Source organism: Fopius arisanus, unplaced genomic scaffold, assembly GCF_000806365.1.
Source record: "Fopius arisanus strain USDA-PBARC FA_bdor unplaced genomic scaffold, ASM80636v1 scaffold00067, whole genome shotgun sequence".
In the NCBI taxonomy this organism is placed as follows: domain Eukaryota; kingdom Metazoa; phylum Arthropoda; class Insecta; order Hymenoptera; family Braconidae; genus Fopius; species Fopius arisanus.
The window spans coordinates 177,042-199,195 of NW_011887806.1; the positions used below are offsets into that span (position 1 = coordinate 177,042).

General features: G+C 42.8%; 1 protein-coding gene across 3 annotated transcripts in view; it reads left to right on the top strand.

Annotated features, from left to right (window-relative positions):
• Positions 1–22,154, top strand: part of LOC105269306 (homeotic protein antennapedia) — an 83,496-nt gene that overhangs the window by 56,181 nt on the left and 5,161 nt on the right. For 2 of the 3 annotated variants that reach the window (XM_011309445.1, XM_011309446.1), the window contains exon 2: positions 14,382–15,676. In XM_011309445.1, coding sequence (XP_011307747.1) covers positions 14,875–15,676 — 802 coding nt within the window. In that variant the 5' untranslated portion in view covers positions 14,382–14,874. Of the gene's footprint in view, positions 1–4,369; positions 4,858–14,381; positions 15,677–22,154 lie in introns of those variants that run through there. The other variant, XM_011309444.1, reaches the window with a different exon arrangement.

Here is a 22,154-nt window from a genome sequence, read left to right on the forward strand (position 1 = left end):
GAGAGTTGGCTGAGAGAGGAAGATGCCAAGCATCTACCCAGGGTAACTCTCGAGAAACGAGAAGCGTCGTGACGCCTTCGGGGCGCCGCGTCTCGTTATCCTCGGGATTTATGGCCCGCTAATTGCACCCAACCCGAACAACATCGGTGTCCTCGACGCGCCACATACACTCTCTTGACTATCGATCTTTTGGGCTATGAACTTTTCATCAAAGGGTCTAGCTACCAGAATAGCCGAAGGGACTGACAGTCCCGAGGGGTGCACAGCCAATAAGGAATAGGAAGAAGATGAACGGACAAACGAATATCACCACCGAAACCTTCAAACAATGAACGGTAGAAACCGATTCGATTGAGACTTGAATTATTCATAAATAAACAGCTCCACGCGTTGACTGTCATAACACACTGATCCACAACGAATACCTCTATCTTGAAAATGCAAACATCACCCTCTTTACGTCCATCACAACTATGACTAGATACGTCAACGTATGTATTTGCCAGTTGCTCATGCCCATGTTTTACCATAAAATTAATGAAAAGGCATTCTTATACAACAGGTAAATCCTCAACGTCTTATCTACGAAATGTATTAGCATTACTTACCCTCGTGCACTATTTCATCCCATCCCGTGATTTACGAGCTCTCCGTCAACGAGAAAGCAAGCTAAAATCAAAAATAAAATGCCGACATTTTGTTGGTATATCGCCGCTACCGGTCTGCTCCATTGTCAACACAAAAAATCAAATATCTATTCTTCGCATGTGCCTCACCAAAAACCACGTAGCAACATTTACCCAAAAACCCGTGTGACTCCAGTTTCCCCGAAAAAGAACCGGTCTTTGTTGATCATCATGTGTACACTCGGTTACACTCCTATCGTGTCTCGACTCTATGATGCGCTTTTCAGGTAATATACCGTTGAGAAGAAGCAAGAGATATATTGGAGGTGCACCTGGTCCGTTCACATGGTCCTGGAAGTTTACGGAACGCCCCTCGGATAGTTTACATGCTGTAAGTGAGCTGAAAAACCCTTTGTGATACTTCGTGTATTTAGCATACGCAGGCAGGAGATGAGCTGGAGGCCTTGAAGACCATTTGGCTTCGAGAATTGGTTCGTATGGTAATGGGGTGAACCGGAGGGGCACTGGCCACTTCAAGTCCAGAGCGCCGCCTGGTGCTGAGAGTGCGATACGCTTGTTATACTAATGCGTGGGGAAGACAATAACTGCTGAATGAGGGATCAACCGTCACCAATGACTTAATCTCACTGGTGTCGAGGTTCGTGACGTTGAGGTATCCCCTGGAAATTAATCCCACCGAAATCATTTTCGAAGCGACAACTTCAACCGCTCGACTCCGGATTCTCTTTTTTCATCTTCAATCACTCTCGAGTTGGAGACCTTATCCAAATCATTTAACGAGCGTTAGGTGGTCAATTGTGGATGGGGCTAGGGCCTGTTAAGAAATTGTTGGATCATTGTGGACCCTGAGAGAATCGGCGTAATAAGTGCTCCTCGGGGAGGGGTACCAGAATGGAGGAAGAAGCCTGTGTATGTGCCGGGCTCCCGGGCCACTACAATATTTACGACCGCCATTCTGGAATGCGTGACGACCCTGAGGGTGGAAACTTCCTGCCGAAAATTGGAGATAATGTAATCACTTTCGTTTGTCTTTATTTTTCTCTAACAATTGAACAATTCGATGATTATTTCTTTCACCGAATCAAGGAGTCATAGTTGATTATAACAGCTGTCCTCGGAATTTTACCATTAAATTATCGATGATTATGTTAAGGTCGAGCATTAAGACTCAATTTGGGAGAAGTAAGAATATTGATGCTCTTGATGTTGGAGCCTCACCAATCGATTATGGCATTTCTCACACGTCTCACGTCTGGCTGTTCGGTGGGTCGGCCGGGGTTAATCGCTCGATAAGAATCGCAGGCTGAGACCAGAGGGGGGGGGTGGGTTGATAAAACAAGTAAAATAATTCACGTGAAGAAACCACCAGTCGATCGAACCGATGCCCACGAGTGGGAGTGAGACACCTGGTGGGTGCATGCATGATTCTGCCTGGCGGCCGTCAGGATATCATATCCCACGTAAGGCTCCTCTCGAACTCGGTAAATAGCTTTCGTACACAGCCGGACGTTGGGAGGGGGGTGGCTGTAGGGCAGCATATAATTATCGGAAACGTAATGGCTGCCATAAATCATAGGCGCCTCTGTTCTCTCCCCCTTTTTTTTTCGATCTTTCCTCATTTTTTGTATCCTCCCCCATGGGTTATGAGTATGCGTGAGGAGTTTTTTGTGGTGTGGGTTGGCAATGGGTCAGCCCATCAGGCGGGAATGAATGCGGATGAGAAATCGAGCCAGTGGGATTGGATAGAGTCATCAAATGCCTGAGCCACGCACGCCTGGTGCACGCATCAATGCCCGGCTTTCATTTTCTCTGGGGTAAAAAAAAAAAATATCGGTGAAAAAAAAAATGTTGTGGGAGCCATCGGCTTCGTCATGGCCACATGTCACAGGCAGCCGTTCGGAAAAAAGGAAGACGTCAAAAGGTTTTCAGCTGAGGACCGGATCCACCCCGTGGGGAGCTGAAAAAAAGTTATATATATTTTTTTTTTCAGTTTTGGATTTCCTCTTTTTCGGGGAAAATCATGACGATCGATCCCACGGGTTGTGTTATGTTACTTTCGTGCGGTTTCTGGAAATATTCTCGTGTTGGGGGTGGAGAGGGTAATGCACGAAATGCCAAAGTGGGTTGTTGGCATTCTCGAGACCGACATTTTCAGGTGGATTCGACTATTCTCGAGGACGAATGGGAATATGGATATTATTCAATAGGACAGGGATATATCTCCAAAGTTCACGACGAATTGAGGTCTCAACCGTAAACGATGAAGTATCCTCTCCTCATCAATTCAAAGGCACTACAATTTAGCAGTCCCCCAATGGCGATGAATTTTGCCACTAAACTATCGATGATTACTAAAATTTATTACCGTCCCAATGAAGGACGTAATGATTTTGCCCCGATCTCCATGAGACCTCCACCATTATTTTCCCCAATGTTTTCTTCCCCCTCTTGGCACCCAATCGAGAGGCGGGTGCGGAAACCGTCACCCAAGGATCTCCAGAGTAGAGACGAAACATGAAAATGAAAAAAAAAAAGAGACGATTTTTCGCACAGTGGGGAATCCCCTCGCCCGGTGTGACAAAGAGTGAAAAGAAAAAGAAAGAGGGAGGTTAGGTACACAGAGTAGAGCGAAAAAGGGACGTGGCGTGTGCGAGTCCAGGGGGGCAAAGAGGGGGGGAGAAAATAACAAGGATGAAGAAGCGAGTGTGAGAGAGCGTAAAGTACGACTTGGGGAGGGGTTGGTCCGGAATTGAGGGGTTGGGTTCGGGGTGCGCTGACAGCTCGACGCTCTCGTCCGTTCGACGCACGACGGGAGGATACGGTTCTGTGCACACATTCACACGCGTTCAGGCACATGCACACATTCACACACGTTCCGGTGGTGGGCCAGAGGGGGACCGGGGGGGGGGGGACATGTGTGTGGGTTGTACACGTGCGTTTCCACACACGCGAAAAATTCTACGCAACGGTGAGTGAGTGAGTGTTAGTGGTGGGCTTTTTTTTTTTCTCTCCCTCCTTATTTAACCCAGTGGATAGATTCGCCGTCTCATTTTATATTTTTCCCTTCCTCGTTGGTCGTATCATAGGCGAGTCCACCGTCTCCCTCTGTCTCCAGCCTGGTGGATGCTATTTTATTTTTTCTCTCTTTTTTCCTCACTCGTGTGCGTGAAGCCGTCATATCGCCGTTGGTAGCTCCGTTTCTGTCTGCACTCGGTGGCCACGAGGCTGGAGGCTTCACTCTCTGACACACCGGGCATTCTGTATAGACACTATCGTCTCTCCTTTGCGTGTGCGTCGAAATTGCACTCGACGGTGGTGAGCGCGCGAATTTATACGCCGGTTTATTTTTTACGACAATTTTAGGCACCGGAAGATCGTGATTTACCGGTTATTTATTGCTGTTTTAATTGTTTCGAAATAATCAAGCCGCTGCTCGAATAATAGTGGGTTACAGTGCAAAGTGGTTGTTTTTATTTTCATATAAAAAAAATACTCGAAATTTCTGTTTTTTTTTTTTTTACGTCGAAATGAAATTGCGGGACGGAGCGTGCGGTGTCGCTGAGGATTTCTGTGTTGATGTGAATTTCACGTGGCTGCTGTTATCCTGGAAATAAAAATGGAGGAACAATTGCACGTGATATTAAATATTTCATCCGAAAGTGGGACGAATCGAGGAGCGTAAAATAGAGCTCAATTGTGCAGTTAAAAATAATCATCGGGTAATTGTGAGTGATTTAATTAATTATCAAACATGCATTTATTTTGATTAATGAACAATTACACTGTCTATTGGGTTTGATCGCTGTTAGCGGTTATTTGTCGAAGTAGAGCGTAAAGTTCTGTGAAGTACACGCGTAAGCACTTTGAGAGACAAAATCGACACCTGTGTATATGTAATTGACATTGTTTGCACAGTCGCCATCCGATGTGTATTTTTTTTTTTTTCGCGACCATGACAAAACCGTACACCGATGATAAGAAAAGAACGTTTCGAGTTTCACATGTGTGTCTCGGGTGATTGTGAATGTGGTACTTGGGGGTCTGGTGTCTGTGGGGCATTGAAGTTTATTCATGTAGTGGATAGACAACCCGTTGTCGTACGTCTGTTCTTACCTGGAATGTTAATTAGTCGATAGGGGAAAGGTTCACATGTGTTTTAATACGTGATGTCAGAGGATCGTAGATAACGCGAGAGCATCGACGATATGGGGTAAAATTAACACAATATTTTTTTTTTCAGCAAAAACTCATTATTCGTAATTATATCTTTCTCCTCAATTAATTAATGGATTTTTCTCTGGGGTATAGGGGAAATTTTTCCCCGGTTTTATTCGCGGTTTTATAATGTTCCAGGGTATTTATTATATTGTTTAATAATGGGTGATTATAAATAATTGAAATGATGAATTATACGTGAGGAATTCGAAGAGAGAAATGAAATTTTTCAATTCAATTAAAGAATACATTTTTATGTTAAATAATAATTGATCTTTCTATAAATTGAACATTCAGGGAAATTAATTGAATTTTCAATATTTGTCAATGAAGAATTGTTGAAAAATAAAATAGAAGCGTTAATTTTTCTACAGTGTAACTATATTTTATCAACAATATAAATCTATTTTTTATGAGGGAGAACTGTGGAAAAATGATAAAGGCCGAGAAAAAACCGACAAATGTGCCGTTAAAAGCGACACCCTCGCGTAATCTGGTCTCATGATCTCCGGAGGTTTCGCTTTGTCGGTGATCGCAGATGTATAGAAACTCCGAGAGTTAACCGGACTACCGGTGTGTAGCTGCCCCCGGGAACCTGGTAGCGAAGGACAACGGGTCACTTCATTACCCGTGGAGATAACACAGTTGTCTTGCATAATGATGCTCGCAACATTTTTCTCTTTATTCAATTAAACTTTAAAAAGTTTTAACAATTTTTATCGCGTCGCAATTAAAAATCCCGAATTTCCTGGATAAATTAAAAAAAAACTGCAAATTTCGATTCCATTTTTTCCTGGAAATGACCAAAAAAAAATCCTGAAAATTCAGGTAAAAATAAATTCAATATTATTCGACACTGAATGGTTATATTAAATTGGAAATTTAAATAAATGACGGAATTGTCATCTTGAATTAAATAATTTCACTGATTATCGGGTGAAATGTGAAATTTAATTTTCACTTTTAAAATGAAAAATCGAATTCAGCGCTATTAATTTTCAGCCCTCGCTCGTTTATAATTTTTCGGTTTAATCTTCACGAATATTCAAGTCGAAAACTGATAAGACGAATGCTATCTATCGGGTATAATGAGTCGGCTATTTTGCTAAACGATTTATTTATGCGCACCACATGAATAATAGAATTATGCACTGAGGAATCTTGTACTGAGGCTAGATAAACTTTATGTTAACTTGTCAGCGACGAGCATGTCAGTGCATTCTACTTGAAGGTTAAACTGAATATTCACTCCATGTACACGTGTTTTATTTTAATTATCGCCTATCTGTTATTTAATCATCAGTAAAAATACAATATATAACGTACGCGTAAAAAAGGGACGAGAAACTGGTGATTATTTTCCGGGAAATGCATAAAATTTTTCCTCGCCATTTCTGTAGAAATAACAGAAAATAGGGGATGACTCGAATTTTCTTTGATTATCGAACCGTCGATTTTTGTCGTGGGGGTAGTGAAATGAAAATCCACACGAACCGTCTGATGCGTTTCTGATTTACTGTTCAAGGGTGAATTTAACTTGGCAAAAGGGGAGAGGATAAGCGACAAGAGCGTGAAGAAGTTGAATAAAACGACGTGAACGTATGTAATACTGAGGTTGAAATGAGAAAAAAAAAAAGGGGGTGGGTTCTTTGTATTCATGTAGTGAATCAGTTGTACCGCATGGCTATAAATTCGATAAATGAGGATAAGAGACACGCCATTTAAAATACAAATAAAACATGCACTTGAATTATCTCGTAAACACACATGCGATAATTGCCGCTAATTTTATTGCCATTAAGACGGTTTTAACGATTGCCGTTGAAGTTTTCAAGTGTGAAGCGTTAAAAATGAGGAGTTGAGTGGGAATATTTATGCTCTCGAGATTAACTGGGCCATTTTTCATTCGCCTAATCAATCACAGCTAATTATCGAGCTCGTAAAAATTATCGTCAATCAATATTTGCGGGATAAGACAGACATGCTAAATAATTCGAGGAACTCGTCTTGAATTCGCGAATGCCATAACTCCTGTAATTAATTCCAACACTGGATATCATCATTTTTATAATTTATTGTTTATAATTACAGTCTTTCTCCCACTCTTACCGGTTTCTATCCTTCATTTTCACACGATTATACAGAGAGGTGGTTTTCCTTGGAATATTTTCGATGAGCTCGACGAGTTTATTTTCTCATTTTATTTCTTTTCGTTATCCTCACGCGGTTTAATATATGTCGAACCCAGGTATCAGCCTTGTTTTTGACGGCATGGCTAAGCAAATGTTTTTTTTTTTCTGCTCGTGAAAATTTCGAGGGAATTCTAGAGATAAAATGGTGATTCATCATTTTCGCGTTTAAAAATATTCGTCGGGGTGACGTTCAGTGATAATGTTGTCAAGGCGACATTAACCGACATTAACCGGCCGTCATTGACCGGCCGTCATTGACCGGCCGACATTAACCGGTCAGCATTAACCGTCAGGACTAAATTATTCCTAAAATGCTCATTATTCAGACGTTTATCACGCATATGAATGGCTCCATGAATTTCCCAACTCCATAAAATAATTTGGAGGTTAACCCGCGTCATTTCTCCCCCAACATTACTTCCCACCCTCCGACATTACCGCAATCCCCTATTCCCCGTGACTATCGTATTGAATAGTGATCGGAATATCGGCGCATGTTTCTAAACTTCTGGTGGGTATTTTAGACGACGATAAATCACAGCCGCGCCTCGTAAACCATAAACGCGCCCTCCGCTTCATGTATACCAACATTGTACCTACACGCGTGATACCGGCGTACAAACTATTCCAGATCGGTTTGTGTTGCCTCTATGAATGGGGCTTCCACGTTCTCCCGTTGAGGGGTATATCGGGGGGCCTATCAGTAACGCCGTTCGACTGGTTAGAAAAAAAAATGTATATTTATTGCCGATCAGACGGCTATCGACACCCCAGCATTCAACGCAGCGTGTCTACGACCAACGCCATTGTCACTCGTTTACACGCATCGGCTTCCATTTTTTTTTTCAACCATTTTTTTTACGGGACAAGGGTTTCCAGGTCTTGAATAAATTTATTCTCATTATTCTATTTATTTTCAAGATTAAAATCTATTAAAAATCTTCACTTATCATGGCGGACACTTAAAAAATCATTTTCGTCATTATATTGTGATTAAATTATCAAAAATGGATTTTTATTGAGTGCAATAATTTTTAATGAGTTATTTATTCATTTTTTATTCAATTTGATGTTTAAAAAAATTTATTCAATTATAGGGAATGTTGTGGGGGAAATTTTTGTCTTTCCATTCCGTTTAATAAATTCATCATTATCAGGTTAACTTCTCATCCACTCGAACAATTCCCAACGAATTTCCAATATCTCGTGAATACAGAATCGTTGAGGGAGGATTGGATTGAAAATTCATAGCAAGAGGCAGATACCGGGGGTTGATCTGCCATCAGCCATGGGGTATGAAGCGAGAGAAGTGAGTGGGGCTTATCCCTTTGTTCAAAAACGTCAGTTCCTCGCGAATCCCTCTGTGGGAACACCTACCCCTGTATACATCCCCGACGTCATCTCTCTCCCGCTCATTTCCCCTGCTCCAGTCTTTGTGCTCCTGTCAACTTGTCAAACTACCCCTACCTCTCCCTGCCAGCATCCAATACCATCAAGCCACTCCCTCTCTCTCTGTCGATCTTCCATTTCTCTTTCGCTCCTCAATTTCATCGCCGAACCCTTGGATTTTTTTTTACCTCACCCCAACCGACAGCTGTCATCCGTCGATTCTTTCGTCGCGAAATAATGGAAAATGGCGACGCACGAAGACAAGATTTTCACTTGAAAATTATTATTATCATTATTTTTAATTACAATTCATTCAGGAGAGAATATTTAATTGAATTGGTGCGTCGGTTGGTTTTTTAAATGATTTTTAAAAATTTTCAAATTTTTTTAAGATTTTTAAAAATTTTTTTACATTTTTTACAATTTTGAAAAAATTTAAAAATGTAAAAGCTAAAAATAATTCTACTCATTATGCAATGGAGAGATCGTAGCACCTGATTCAGGTGGATTGTATATCAGGCAGTTAAAGCAATTACGACGATTTTGAAACGTGATACCGTCGGGTTTCTCCGTTTTGAGATAATAAAACGAGAAAAAAAAAATCTTCCGGCAACTTCAATTTTTATTAGTAGCTTCGCATTCTGGGAGTGTCGGACGTGTGTGTGAGATACACATGTGAATTCACCTACACGAATGCTGAGGATTACTAACACTGACTCACGCACACTGGGACGGCCCTAAACGTTCCCCCTTGGAGCGGATATTTCCATGATTATCGTGGCTTGATATCTATACCCCATGCTACCGACATTACGCTGCCTCTTTATATTTTTTTTTTAACGTACCTCGGAGAGGGCCGGGAATATTTGCATCGGAGTTATACTTTCGCGATGCTCCACACGTTAGCACCAACCGTTGCCGATTTTTCACGCATCACCCAGACGATTTTTTGAACAATCAATTGTGGATCTTATGGTCGATTTTTGCATGATCCGCGAAAGTGAGCTCATGAAAAAAATTGAGGAAATGGAGTCTATTTTTTTTCCCGAGTGACTCGCAGATTTAATTAACGATCAGTTTTTTTTAGCCGCGGAAAATTCACGATATCTCACGAAGTATTGGGAAATCGGGGGAGACGTGCTGTACATAAAGTGTGGGGAATTTTATAGCGAAGAGAATGGTTTTTTAATCGCGGATTTACGATTTATGGTTCTCGAGATACGGACGGTTGATCATGAGAGCGCGCAACGGCGCATGCGTCCGCTCCCCAAATGAGTGTTGATGTATCGAAAAGTATGATTCGTAAATACTTGGGGTTGAAGAGAGTCTCTCCATTCGGAAATTTCTTCTCTCTTGTGTAATTTTTACCAACCGATTTTTCCGTGGCTTTCGCGGAAATTTTGCACGCGCGCTAGTCTCGACCGCGCGACGTGCGCCAGTCATTACCGCATGCATACGATATTCGATTTTCAAATAATTTCTGGCTTGTCTACACTTCCGAGAGATATCTCATGAATGAACGGATGAACATACGGCAAGCGAGACTATCGGTAATGCTGGATTTTCCCGAGGGTCTATTTGATTTACGGCGCGGCGTCAAAACTTTACTGACACCCCCCTCATTTTATTCTCCCATTTTACCGTCAAAAAGTCGGCGTCAATTTAATTCGAAATTAAAACACTCGACGATTTTCTATTCGTCCGCTTAATTGCGAGTCGACTACCCCTTGTTTTGAATATTTATTTTTGTCTTGTTATTTTTTTTTCTCAGATCGTAAATTGTAAAAAGGGGCTTCCTCGAAAAAATAAAAAATTAAAACGCGAAACATAACAGTGACGTCGTTTTATTTCAACGAATGACTGGCTTGATTCGAAAATAGGCCATTATTTTATGCGACTCTACCGTTCATCAAGATTATGTTTAAATTACTTCACGAGAAACTTACGTAATACTTTGAGAAATCCTGAAACTCCTCGTTTCGACTTGTTCCTGGCTAGACTCCCACGAATGTCATCGACTGAGCGGCCTATTCCTGAAAGAATAATTATGAAACTTTTATGACTTTTGGAATCGAGAATGGCACGAGTTGGCCTCAACACAGACGAATATTCCAACAGTCAGATATTCTCTCAATAATAAAATTAACTGTATAAATTCTGGACTGAGGCCCCCATTTTTCGAAAAAAAATATTTCCCCCAGGTGAAAGCGTGCGGTTCGATTTTTCGCGCGTCCCCTTGGACAAAAAAAGGCGTCAGGTCAGAGGTAAAATCAGAAGAAAAAAAAAATGTGAAAGTTTTTCAGGATTTCCAAGGGCTCCGGACGATACAACCGGTCGACGAATCCATAAGGTGTCAGACGTCCCGCAGAGAATTGCGTCAAAACCGTTTACAGGACTTTCCCTCATTCGGAAAGTTGAAATTTTCTTTTGAAACTTCGGACGAATATTTTCACACGAATCTCCCGAGTGTCTCCTGGATGATACGATTCCGGTGATATTCTCGAAGTGGAATAAATTACAAGTTTTCGGAGGAGGCAGTCTCCAAGTTCATATCAGAGTTCGTACACTCCCTTATCGTTTCCGAACGCTTCACTTGGCGAGCATCAACGACTCGTGCGTAATGAGTTAATTACGAATGTGGGACTCTAATTTAGTACACAATATTTATCAAACCTTCGAATTTTGATTATTTCCGTGAGAAAACTCGATTAAAAACTCATGCTCATTAATTTTCATCGCAACAAATCAATTATCAGCTTTGACTAATTAGAAAATTTTTTTAAAAAACGATAATTAGATGGAAATTAGATGCAGTGAAAGAAGAAAAGTCGGACTATAAAGATGGAAATCGCAATGAATTAATTCGTAAACAGATGAAAATACTTGAGTTATGATTTTCTGGTTTCACGTGAGATTTTTTTATCGCCGATTTTTTTGCGATGAATTCAACATACGTAATAACATATATACAGTTTATTCAATAACCTGATATATCCAGGGGCTTCAACACACGTACCGTCGGGACACTGCGGCTGGAACGGTTCAAGGGTCCACCGGTGTGGGACGGGTGAAAAACAAGGGGTTGCTGTGCTGCATCCCCGATATCAAAACACTAGAATACTGATAACCACGTAGATATTCTCTGCGGGCTATGCAGTGACGAAATTCTCATGTTGAATCTATATTCCAGCGTCCTAGGACATGGGAGAAGGGAAATCACGATCTCCGCCTGTTTCACCGCTAAAAAATCGGCAAAAAATCGGCAAAAAAATCGGCAAAAAATCGGTAAAGAGTCTCGTGTAATTTCCCCTGGTGAATAAAATGGGGAATTAATTCAATCAATTGCATTTCAATTAATCCAATGTGGAAAATACCATTACGCGTGAAATTCAGAGTCTGTCCTCAGCTGATGCCGACCTGGAACCCCAGATGTACCCCACGGCTGACCCCCCCCGCAAAATCCCCACGTTGGCGTTTCTCCGTCCTTGCAAACTGGTTCCGCTCGACTCGATTATGTTAATCGCATATGTGCACGTTAGCATTTGGTCGATAGCTTCGGCGTATGTTAAACACCGCGCATACAAATCTGTCGGTGTTTAGATTGCCTCCAACCCCCATTTTGTCGTGGGCACATGACACGTGATTTCCCCGGGCAAATACAAAAAAAAAAAAGATGAAGTACCACCGGCAATCACTTTTCAATTTTTTACTCACAAAAATTCATCGGTGAGAAGATCGAGTGGGCGGTCAACTGCTCGAGGAATATCTATCCTCCGCCGTCGGCCGGTGAGCAAATATATATCTAGTCTACCGTTTCTCTAACTTTTTAACACGCCCTGCTGTTGAGACTGCAGAAGCTTTTAATTTGCTTTACGACGTGCTTACAGTTTATGAATGTTTTACGGCACGCCGGCACGAGTTTGCCGTCCCATAAATGTCACATTGAAACGGCCTTTACGGCCCAACAGACGCTCATGGGGTCCCATCGTTTATCTTATCGGAGTAAACGTTCCGTGATTGATTACGGTGATGTAATTGACTTGAGAAAAAGACAATGCTCGAAAGAATCTTCTGTTTTATCGGAGATACAGATATGTCCGGTGGCAGATGTAAGTCTTGAGAGTCAAATGGATAAATAGGTGCCACCATCGAAGAAATTCCAGACAGTGTTGGCAGCAGGCTGAATTCTAGATTAGACAGTGGCCCGTCGTGAAGCCATTTTGATGAATAGAGGCCATCATAGCAGCTGTGACGTCATCACAACTATGGCGTCACGTGACGCTCCACCCTCTTTTCAATCACCTTGGCCCCGAACCCACCCAGCTGTCAAGCCACGCTCCACCCCGTTTTTTTTCCCCCCACAGTACATCTCCCCCTTTCAGTATCGTCATATCACTGATGCCATCTATCGGCTGGTCATCACACTCTTTAATTCACCAAATGGTCAGACCATGGTTTATGACTTATCCGAATGATGCCGCCACTTAGCATGACCACTCCAGTGGTGGTCATTTGAAAAAAAAATGGTGAAAAAAAATCCGGGGGGAGCGATCATAAATTATGCTGTATTAAAAAAAAAAAACTGCATTATATGAAGTCATCGGGGGATTATGGATGATTCATGGAATGTAATTTACGGGTATTAAATTAGCGGGTGATAATACGAGAAAGTCATTGACCAACAATCGAAATATTTTACATAATTGTTTTAACAATTTTAATTTATGGAGAGTGGGGCGAAGAAATTGTAGAGTCAAAGGTACTGGAAATGAGGGACTACCCAGTGAGAATTTATGCTGGTGGGGTTATACGTAGCGCGTAGAATCGCTATCGGCGGCCATTCATCAATCCGAGGAATCAATACGCGGGAATTAATGAAAGCGCCGCGCGAACAGCGAGCTAGCGGGTGGAATGTTAATCGCGATCGTCCCGCGTCTACACCCGCACATTCGCGTGTATTCCACCAGCTCCCAAGGGTCGTCCGCCATCCCCATCCCCAATTTACCCTGAGGGAGAGAATCGGTATATACGCCCCTCCGCAACAAAGCCACGCGTATATTCCATTTGATTTGGATATTCCTTTTGTTTCCAGAAAATCGACGGAGGGAAAGTTCCCGGAAAATCCGCATTTCCACGGCGATCGGCGGTCAAGCCTTACACTTTTTAATTTACAGACGGTTCAAACGGCTAGTCCTGTTTTCATCGCCGTTGATTGTCAAATGGAATTGATCCTCGATTTATTTGCCTTCAACTTCATTCATCATGAACCATAAGTCATGTCATGACTTATGGTTATTGATGAACGGTCGGTAGAGCAGGTCAATGCGGCATCAGCTGCCCCTCTGAGACCGGCAGGGCCCCTGACGGGGTTCCCCAACCTGCCGATTCGCGGCGTCAATCTCCAAATGTTACCGACCCCCAAAACGCGGTCTTTTTGCGATTCAAATCAAGCCGGAACGAGTTCACCTGGCCGGTGTGCAAATTATGCATCAGATTAATAGCTGTAAAGCTGTCAATGCCGATCCATAATTCACACCAAGACAATCTGATTGGAGAACTCGTGTCATAACACGTTGTTAATCTCTTGCGAGGTACAAAGACAATATCGTACGGACTTGTTAGTTTTCCTTCAAAGTAGTCGCCATGCTGTTGCTAATAGCCCGGAACGTCCGCCTTTTTTTTTCGACTCCTCCAAATTTAACGATTGGCCCTCTCCCATAAGGGGGATCTAGTGCTAATGCAAGACGTTAACGTCTGGGCGATGGCCGTCACCGTGACGAGCACGTGTGTATCTCACTGTCTGTCACTCAAACTAAAGCCCCAGTCTCATTCGTTACACTGAACGTCCAGAAGCTCATTCCAATCAGAAGTCAGAGTTTTCTGCATTAACCTTTAATTATCATGGCGATAATTGTTAATAATGTTTATCATGTTTCAGGTGCGGCGTAACGTCGTCATCAAACTGGACGGAAGATCAGAAAGCATCGTCTACACCAGCGGTCCAAGACTCTGAACGGAATTTCCGCTACAGTGGAACAGACGAGGAACTCTGACAAGTGACGAACCCCCTTTCCCGAACAAGAAAAGTTGAAAAAATATCTTGCCCCTCCCCCCCTCTCCCCCTCCTCGCTTCATAACTTAAGGTTCTGCAGTGCTCCAGTTATCCAATGGTGATGACAGTGTGATAGTGAGGATTAGTGATAAAGAAAAAGTAAAAGAGGAATAAGTGGTTTAAGTGTATCCAACGCGAGTACAAAAATAAAAAAAAAAAAACAACCTGAAGGATCAATGAAAAAGCAGAAATTCCAGTGTAAATTTTTTGGTGATTTTAGTGTACGTGTTTGTGTACAGTGTTAAACGAAAGAAAAATAACGATAAAATTGAGTGAAAAAAAGGGGAAACGTGTGAATACTGGTGGATAGTACAGTAGCATGAGTTCGTATTTTGCGAATTCGTATATTCCGGACCTGCGCAATGGCGGGGTGGATCATCCCCATCAGCATCAGCAGCATTATGGGGCTGCAGTGCAGGTGCCCCAGCAGGGCCAGAGTGTTCAACAGCAGCCACAGCAGGCAGCTGATCCCTGTGATCCAAGTATGCTCAGACAAGGTGTACCAGCCCACCATTACGGTGCAGGAGGTACCCAACAAGGTATACCCTATCCAAGATTTCCACCCTACGACAGAATGGACATACGAAATGCCGCGTATTACCAGCAACAGCAGGACCACGGGAGTCTCGATGGAATGGGTGGATACAGATCAACATCACCTGGATCGGGTATGGCCCACATGGGTCACACACCAACGCCAAATGGTCACCCATCAACGCCAATTGTCTATGCGAGTTGCAAGCTCCAGGCGGCGGCGGTGGATCACCAGGGTAGTGTTCTCGATGGTGCGGAAACACCGCCCCTCGTTGACACTCAGATGCACCACCAAATGCATGCACAGCATCCCCACATGCAGGCCCAACAGCCTCAGGCACACCAGCAACCACAGCCGCAGCATCAGCATATGCAGGCACAACAGCAGCACATGATGTATCAGCAGCAACAGCAACAGCCAAACAATCAGACACAAGGTGGGATGTTGCCACAGCAACAGGCACAGGCGCAGCAACATCAGGGTGTTGTTGCGTCGCCGATTGGACAGCAACAGCAGGGCCCTCCACAGGCCTCTGGCAATTCCAATCTACCAAGTCCACTCTATCCTTGGATGAGGAGTCAATTTGGTGAGTTATTTTTCATTGCTCTTTGCAATTATTCAAAAGGTAGTATCCAATGTGCTCCGGGTCGTTTAGATTCATGCAGCGTTACAGGAAACTCCACTGCATTCAGCATGAGGAGGATCTTATTTATTGCCCCAAGCTTTCTGCACCACATTTTCACCATTCTTACATAGCCAATTCGTGTATACAAAATTCGCCCCAGAAAAACATCTCCCCTCTTCGTTTTATGGCCCCAGTAATCTGTTGAGCATCAGTTCCAGCGATTCTGGACTTCTTCTCCCACCAATATCAACACATACCGCGTGTCTGCCTTCCGGTTTTTACCATCACCACGGAGGACACTTATTTTTCTCAACCTCCTACAACCCGAGCTCGTTCATTCCCCGTACGTGATCGCGTTGTCCAATTAACTTTTTCCACGATCACCAGGCAGTCAACAGGAGCAACTTCACGCGTGTTATGATTCCTGGCATTTCTTCCCTCCGCAAAGACCTCATTCTTAATGTTTGTCGTCCGGACGAGTTACTCATTTCGGGGTGAAAATTTTTTGAATATCAAGGTGCAATGAAATCGTTAACCTGTTCCCCTGCGGAGCAGAAGTATTTCTCGACATTGTGAGAGGTCATTCTGATGAGAATAGGGTCCAATCTTTTGGGACCCGAGTTTCAAGAGGGAAACGACGGAACCGACGATTTATGACGGCCGTAACCAAGTGATAATGGCGGAGGTCGCCCTCGATGAGGCGCAGGTTGGAGACCCCCCTCGGACATTCTGCTCTCATTCCATCTACCCCCTGCGCTACCTGGGTCCGCCAAATCCCGGAGAATATTACCTAGAGGTACAATATTACCTAATCCCTAGGTATGACCTTTTGCTCTCCAGGGTTGAAGACAAGATCGTACGTCAGTTGTGCATCGGTGTCCCGCGATGACAGTCGCCTCTGAAAATTCCAAATTACCTCATCGCATACATTCCAGACAATCATCCAAGAAATATCAAGGAATAATGCAGAAAATCAACCGTCATCTTATCTCATTCATCTAATCATCATTTCAACTCCCTGCAAACTCTTGGGGAATATTCCGCGAGAATTATCGACGCATTTGAAGTGAAAAGTTTCCTCCACCTGATGAAATTCGATAGCTGTCTCCTTCAGGTGAGTTACTATTCCATCATTCGATAACCTGTCGGTATCCTGACAGATCCTTTCGGCCACCGGGTACCATCTCTCGGATGGACTTGGAAGTTGGACAAGTGGCCGATAAATATTCGGCGGTTACCGCGGTGTTATAATGAAGCCGAGCAGTGCTAGTTGAATGCAGGCGAGTGTTTCTCGAATGGAAATTCTCATGCATGCTTTATGCGGCAATATACAGTTGCATCTGAACGAGCTCTCGGGATCTGATCACAGATGTCGGTAAATGCCTCTCTTGCGGCAGCTCTACCACCGCTGGACTATTACGCGGATTGTCTTTCTCTCGTTGCATTGCTCCTTACGCCAGCATCACAGATGAATTCATTTTATTTATTCTAGACTTGTAAATAATCCACTGTTGGGGAAAGGAATCGCACGGCGGTGTCTGCTGCATTGCAAAATACCATCGGCTATGAATAAAACATTGGTCTACGAATGCAGGCATTTATTGGTAAAAATTCTGGGAAACTTGGAAATCTTCCCTGAATTATCTCAAAAGGTCAACCGATTTCGGTAATTTCTCATGAAATATCAATTTCTTGTCAAGACAATTACCGAGTATGAATCGCTTCCGAGCATTTACTCATGACAGCAGCCACCATTTGATGGATAGCACCCGTTTTTTCATCTCCTCCATTTTATTTTATTGCGGAGAGTGCGGAACCTTATGTTTTATGAACTCACATCCGTTAACCTGTCCGGCCCGTAAATTGAAACGGTCGAACGCTACGTCAGGCGCTATATGTCAACCAGCACGATGTCGTTGAATCGATAGCATTTCATCTTTTCCAAGGTACTGATACAGATTAGAAAATACTCCCTCCCTCACTCCGAGAATTTGTCCTTTCCGGTCTGATCACACCTGCCAACATTCAGATGTCGATGAACAATTTTAAAATGATGAGCTCACACCGGGAAAGTGCAATTACTCAATTGAACTTTCATTCGCGACTAATCGAGACCCTGCGGTGGCAATAACTCAGTCAAGTGTGGAATAAAAAATATTTCTTCCTATCATAGGCTGATCATGAGGTGTTACAAAATGGTTTCGCCTATCGGCTGTTCTGTTCGTTCTGTTTCTCGTGTCTGATAGCATCGTGTATGGTAATGCAATTTCCACATGTCTCACGATGTCTTGAGTAAAATAAAAGCTATCGAACACCGATGGAAAAAAAAGGCGGGAAAAATTCGAAGAGAGGGGCGATTGGGTCTGAAGCTTTTAATATGCACGAAGATAATTGCAATTCTCATTCACTGAGAGATTTATGATCTCGGCTTGGTGGATGCGAATAAGTGTGTTATGCAGCACAGTTACATTGGAATGAGGCTTCTTGGGAATCGTGGAGATGCTCTTCCATTTGGCACGTCGACAGAATCTTGTCATCTGAAGTTAAGATGCTGTACTCTGCACTTTAGATTTGATTGGCGTTATTCAAAAAGTGCTTTGATGTTGGTAACATCAGGTGGGCACTTGAAAATCCCAATGAGAAAGAAAAAATTTTGTTTAAAAACCGGATGGAGTATCTATCGAATGGCGTCCTGGGTAAAAAAAGAAATTGTAATCGCAATATTTTTTCCGAATTTTCAAAAAATTTCTGGGAAATTGAAGAATTTTTTTTTATGACACAAAAAAATCGGAAAACAAAACAATTTTATTTTTTGGAAAGGTTTTGAAAAATTTTTCAAAAATACAATTGTTTTGTTTCCCGATTTTTTTTTGTTTCAAAAGAAAAAATTTCTGAAAAGTTTTCCAGAAATTTTTTGGAAATTAGGAAAAAATATTTCGATTACAATATTTTATTATTTAAAAAAAAAACTATTTTTTACGTATTTTTTTATTATTTTTTAACAAATTTGGTAAATCCTTCTAAATAATATCGATCTTAAGCGCCCTTCACTAATTTTTCCTTTTTTCTTTAATTATTTTTTCCTGTCCATTCAAGCGCTTCCCGTAACTCAAAATTGATTTCAAATTTGATTGTATTTTAGGTTAAAAAGATAAAATTTAAACAAAAATCGACGTACGATAGATAGTCCCGCGCCTTAAATGGATTTTATCGAGTATTTGGGGAGATGAAAGATTATTGCGAGAGTTATTCTGTGATTTTCACAGTGAATGCTCATTCTGTCCTTTCATAATGGCGGTGCCAGTGATATTCATAAAGACCCCATAGAAAAACATGGTGAGAGGATGCTGGGAGGGCAGGGTGGAGCGATGGACCAAGCGGGGAAGTCTGCGGTTGGAAGGAGGCGGAGGTACACGTCTGACGATGATGGATGATCCACGGAATCTCATGGGTCCGTATGCCTTTGAGAACCGCCATAGCCCCGAACCTCTGAATACCCCAGAATTTTGTTCTGCTTTTGATTTCGGAGATTTCTTTTTTATCCCATCTCCCCACATGGTTCTGGGAACGTTTGAGGGTGAAAGGTCTTCTCCAGATTAGAAATCCAACATTTTTTTTTTTCTCTTCTCATTCTTTTCGAAAGTCAGCACGAAACCTTCGTCATGGATCCAGAATTAATTAGCCGCCATTACTCAAACAATGGACGAGAGCAATTAATTGCCAGATCTTGAGGCACATGTTCCCAAAATTGGAAAAAAAAAACAAAAAAAAAAAATTTGGCTTTCAGAAGTTTCCGAAGGGTGACACTAAAAATATTCCCCTCAAGAGGATTTCCCATGTGCGAGGAAATAGAGAAGTTTTGGCTCGTGGACTTTCTCGAGAGGAAAAAAATGATTCATGTCTTGGCGTCTTTGAACCGGATGCTAAGATATTTCCATCAATCTTCCTTGCGCACTCTCTTCCGAAATTCCCCTTTGTTTATTCTCTCCCTCGTAATCCCTGTCACCCTGTCCTCTTCTCCACTGTCAAACAATTTTGAGTTCATGCCCGTTGAATTTCTCATCGATTTACCAACCCGTGGGATTAACCCGAAGGTCTCCCCAGGCGTATGAAAACCGGGTTTCCAAGGCGAAGAAAAAAAAAATATATATCCCCAGAAGAAACGAGAAGAACAAGAAAAAAATCGATTCCAACGAGAAAGAAGGAATCCGTAATTAATAGGGTCGTGGTATCTAATCGAGAGGAGTTTTGAAGGTTAATCCAGGGGAAGATGTGGTCAAGGAAAGCTTAATTGGCCAGTCTAGATGACCGAGGCTGGGCCTTATTAGCCCCGTTTACCCCACATCCGGCTACAGTTGTTAATCTGAAAAGTCCTGCGTATGTCCTGCGGCGGGTGTGCACATGTGTATGTGAATTGAAAATAAAAATAAAAATAAAAAGAGCAAATCACACGTACGCAACATGCCATATTGGTGTCTTCCAATGGGCAAAGCCATAAGCACCGACAGGGTAAGAGGCACTAGGCCTATAATAAGCATTGGTATGAGCCTTCTCAGTGTATATACCCGGTTTTGTTCCTTCCATGCTGCGCCAGTGAAGGCAGACCCATAAATCTCTTGGCATACTCCGGGGGACATTTGATCCTTGCGTAACCCAACGCCGTTAATTTATTGCCCCGCGTTTAAAGTCAACTTGGTCCGCGAGAAGGCGAGAACGCTAAATCCAAGCATCGAGTATCCCGAGGTTCGGATAAGTGCAGGTCTTTTGCCGATTTTTTTTAGCTTTTTTCTTGATATCGGTGAACGCGAGACACTAATTTTAATCAAATCGTGTGTTATAGTCAGTCATCACCATGCAACCGTCATTTCAACGGTGGTATTTCTTAGTTTTGTTGACCTCTTGTGATGTCTAACGACTCGGGTGGTCGGGGCTCATTGTGAATGCTCGGAATAAAACGAGAAATTTACGCCACGGCGACAATGGACATTGCTCCACAGCGAATTCAAAGGCTTCGCGACCTATGGCTCGTTTGACGTCTCCAATGAGAGTTCTATTAGCATCCGGGATGGCTCGTGACGGAGTCTTTGTGCTCCTCTCATGTCCAACTTCAATGTTACAATGTCTAATGACAATTTATTTAATTGATTTCGGGCCGCAGTGGCCGGGGCCATTTTGGGGACAGAGGCTTATCTTTTTTCCCGCCAGGCGGTGCGCCGCAGTCTCTTTGTTTTACAAAAACATCCAAAACATCATGTATGATAATTTGCTGATGATACAGCGCAGGTGTTCCAAAAGAACAAACCGCCGTTTTTCTCCGCTGATTCGATATGATTTATCGCGCGAGAAGCGTCCCCAAGGACATCTGATATCAAAATATTGAATGCACATGTATCCATACATAAATGTCTCTCCGCAGTCTCCAATCGCCGTTCCACAACCCACATATTAATAGGATAGCGGAGCTGGCTGTGAAGCTTGGCTGGCTCTTTAATTAACCCCGCGTGCCACCGGAGCCAAGAGAATAAAACAAAAGCGACACCCAAGACTGCCTCTGGTTATTCCAACCTCTCTTCCTTCAATTTTTTACATCCATTCCCTCATTCCTCATGAATTTGATTAATTTTTTAGAATGCCAGTCCTTTGAAATAAGCATGTGTGAGGTGGCCCTTTTTTTTTTCCACCGACTTTTCGGAAATATTTTTGTCGGTCAGGCACTTATGATAGAACCTGGAGGATTGGTATGCCGTTAATTTGAGTGTGTAGTTCAACTCAGAGGGAACAGGGGGAAAGGTATGTTCCCATCGTTGGGCCTTTCTTCCTCTCACACGACTTATCCATATACCTATATGCCAGCGAGATCCCTTTCCTTTTTCACCGGTGCACTGTTATCTTTCGCTATCTTACTCCCTGATATTCCGTACCCCCGGTGAATTCTCGGCTCTCGCTTACTCTTGTGAAGACTCTCCCACCAGCAGTTGAAACACCCGCCATCCGTCTTCATCGGCCGACAGCGCGACGGGCGGCGTTTGCCTCGAATGCTTGCCGAGAAGTTTTCTTAGTCTTCCACCTCCTCATCGTTTTTTTTCCACCGGTGATTCTCTCTTTTTTTTATATTTTTTCCTCTCGATCTCGTCCTTTCTCTCGCTCTGTACCCATTCCCGCCTTTCTCTTATGCTCTGCACTCGAAAACATTCCGCCTCATCCTGCAACTTGCACTAGTGCCGCACAACCTAACCTCTCATGGATTATGGGTTGAAGAGGGCCCTCTTCAGGGGCTCCTTTTTTTCGTAAATCGGGTAATTAATAATCTCGGTTTGCGGTTTTAAAGTCATTCGGTGATTCCTCGAAGAGATCGTAACCCATGACCACTATCTTCAGCCCTTAACAAGATATTTGGAAAATTTATTGGTGTACCATCCTTGACCCTCATATTGGATTG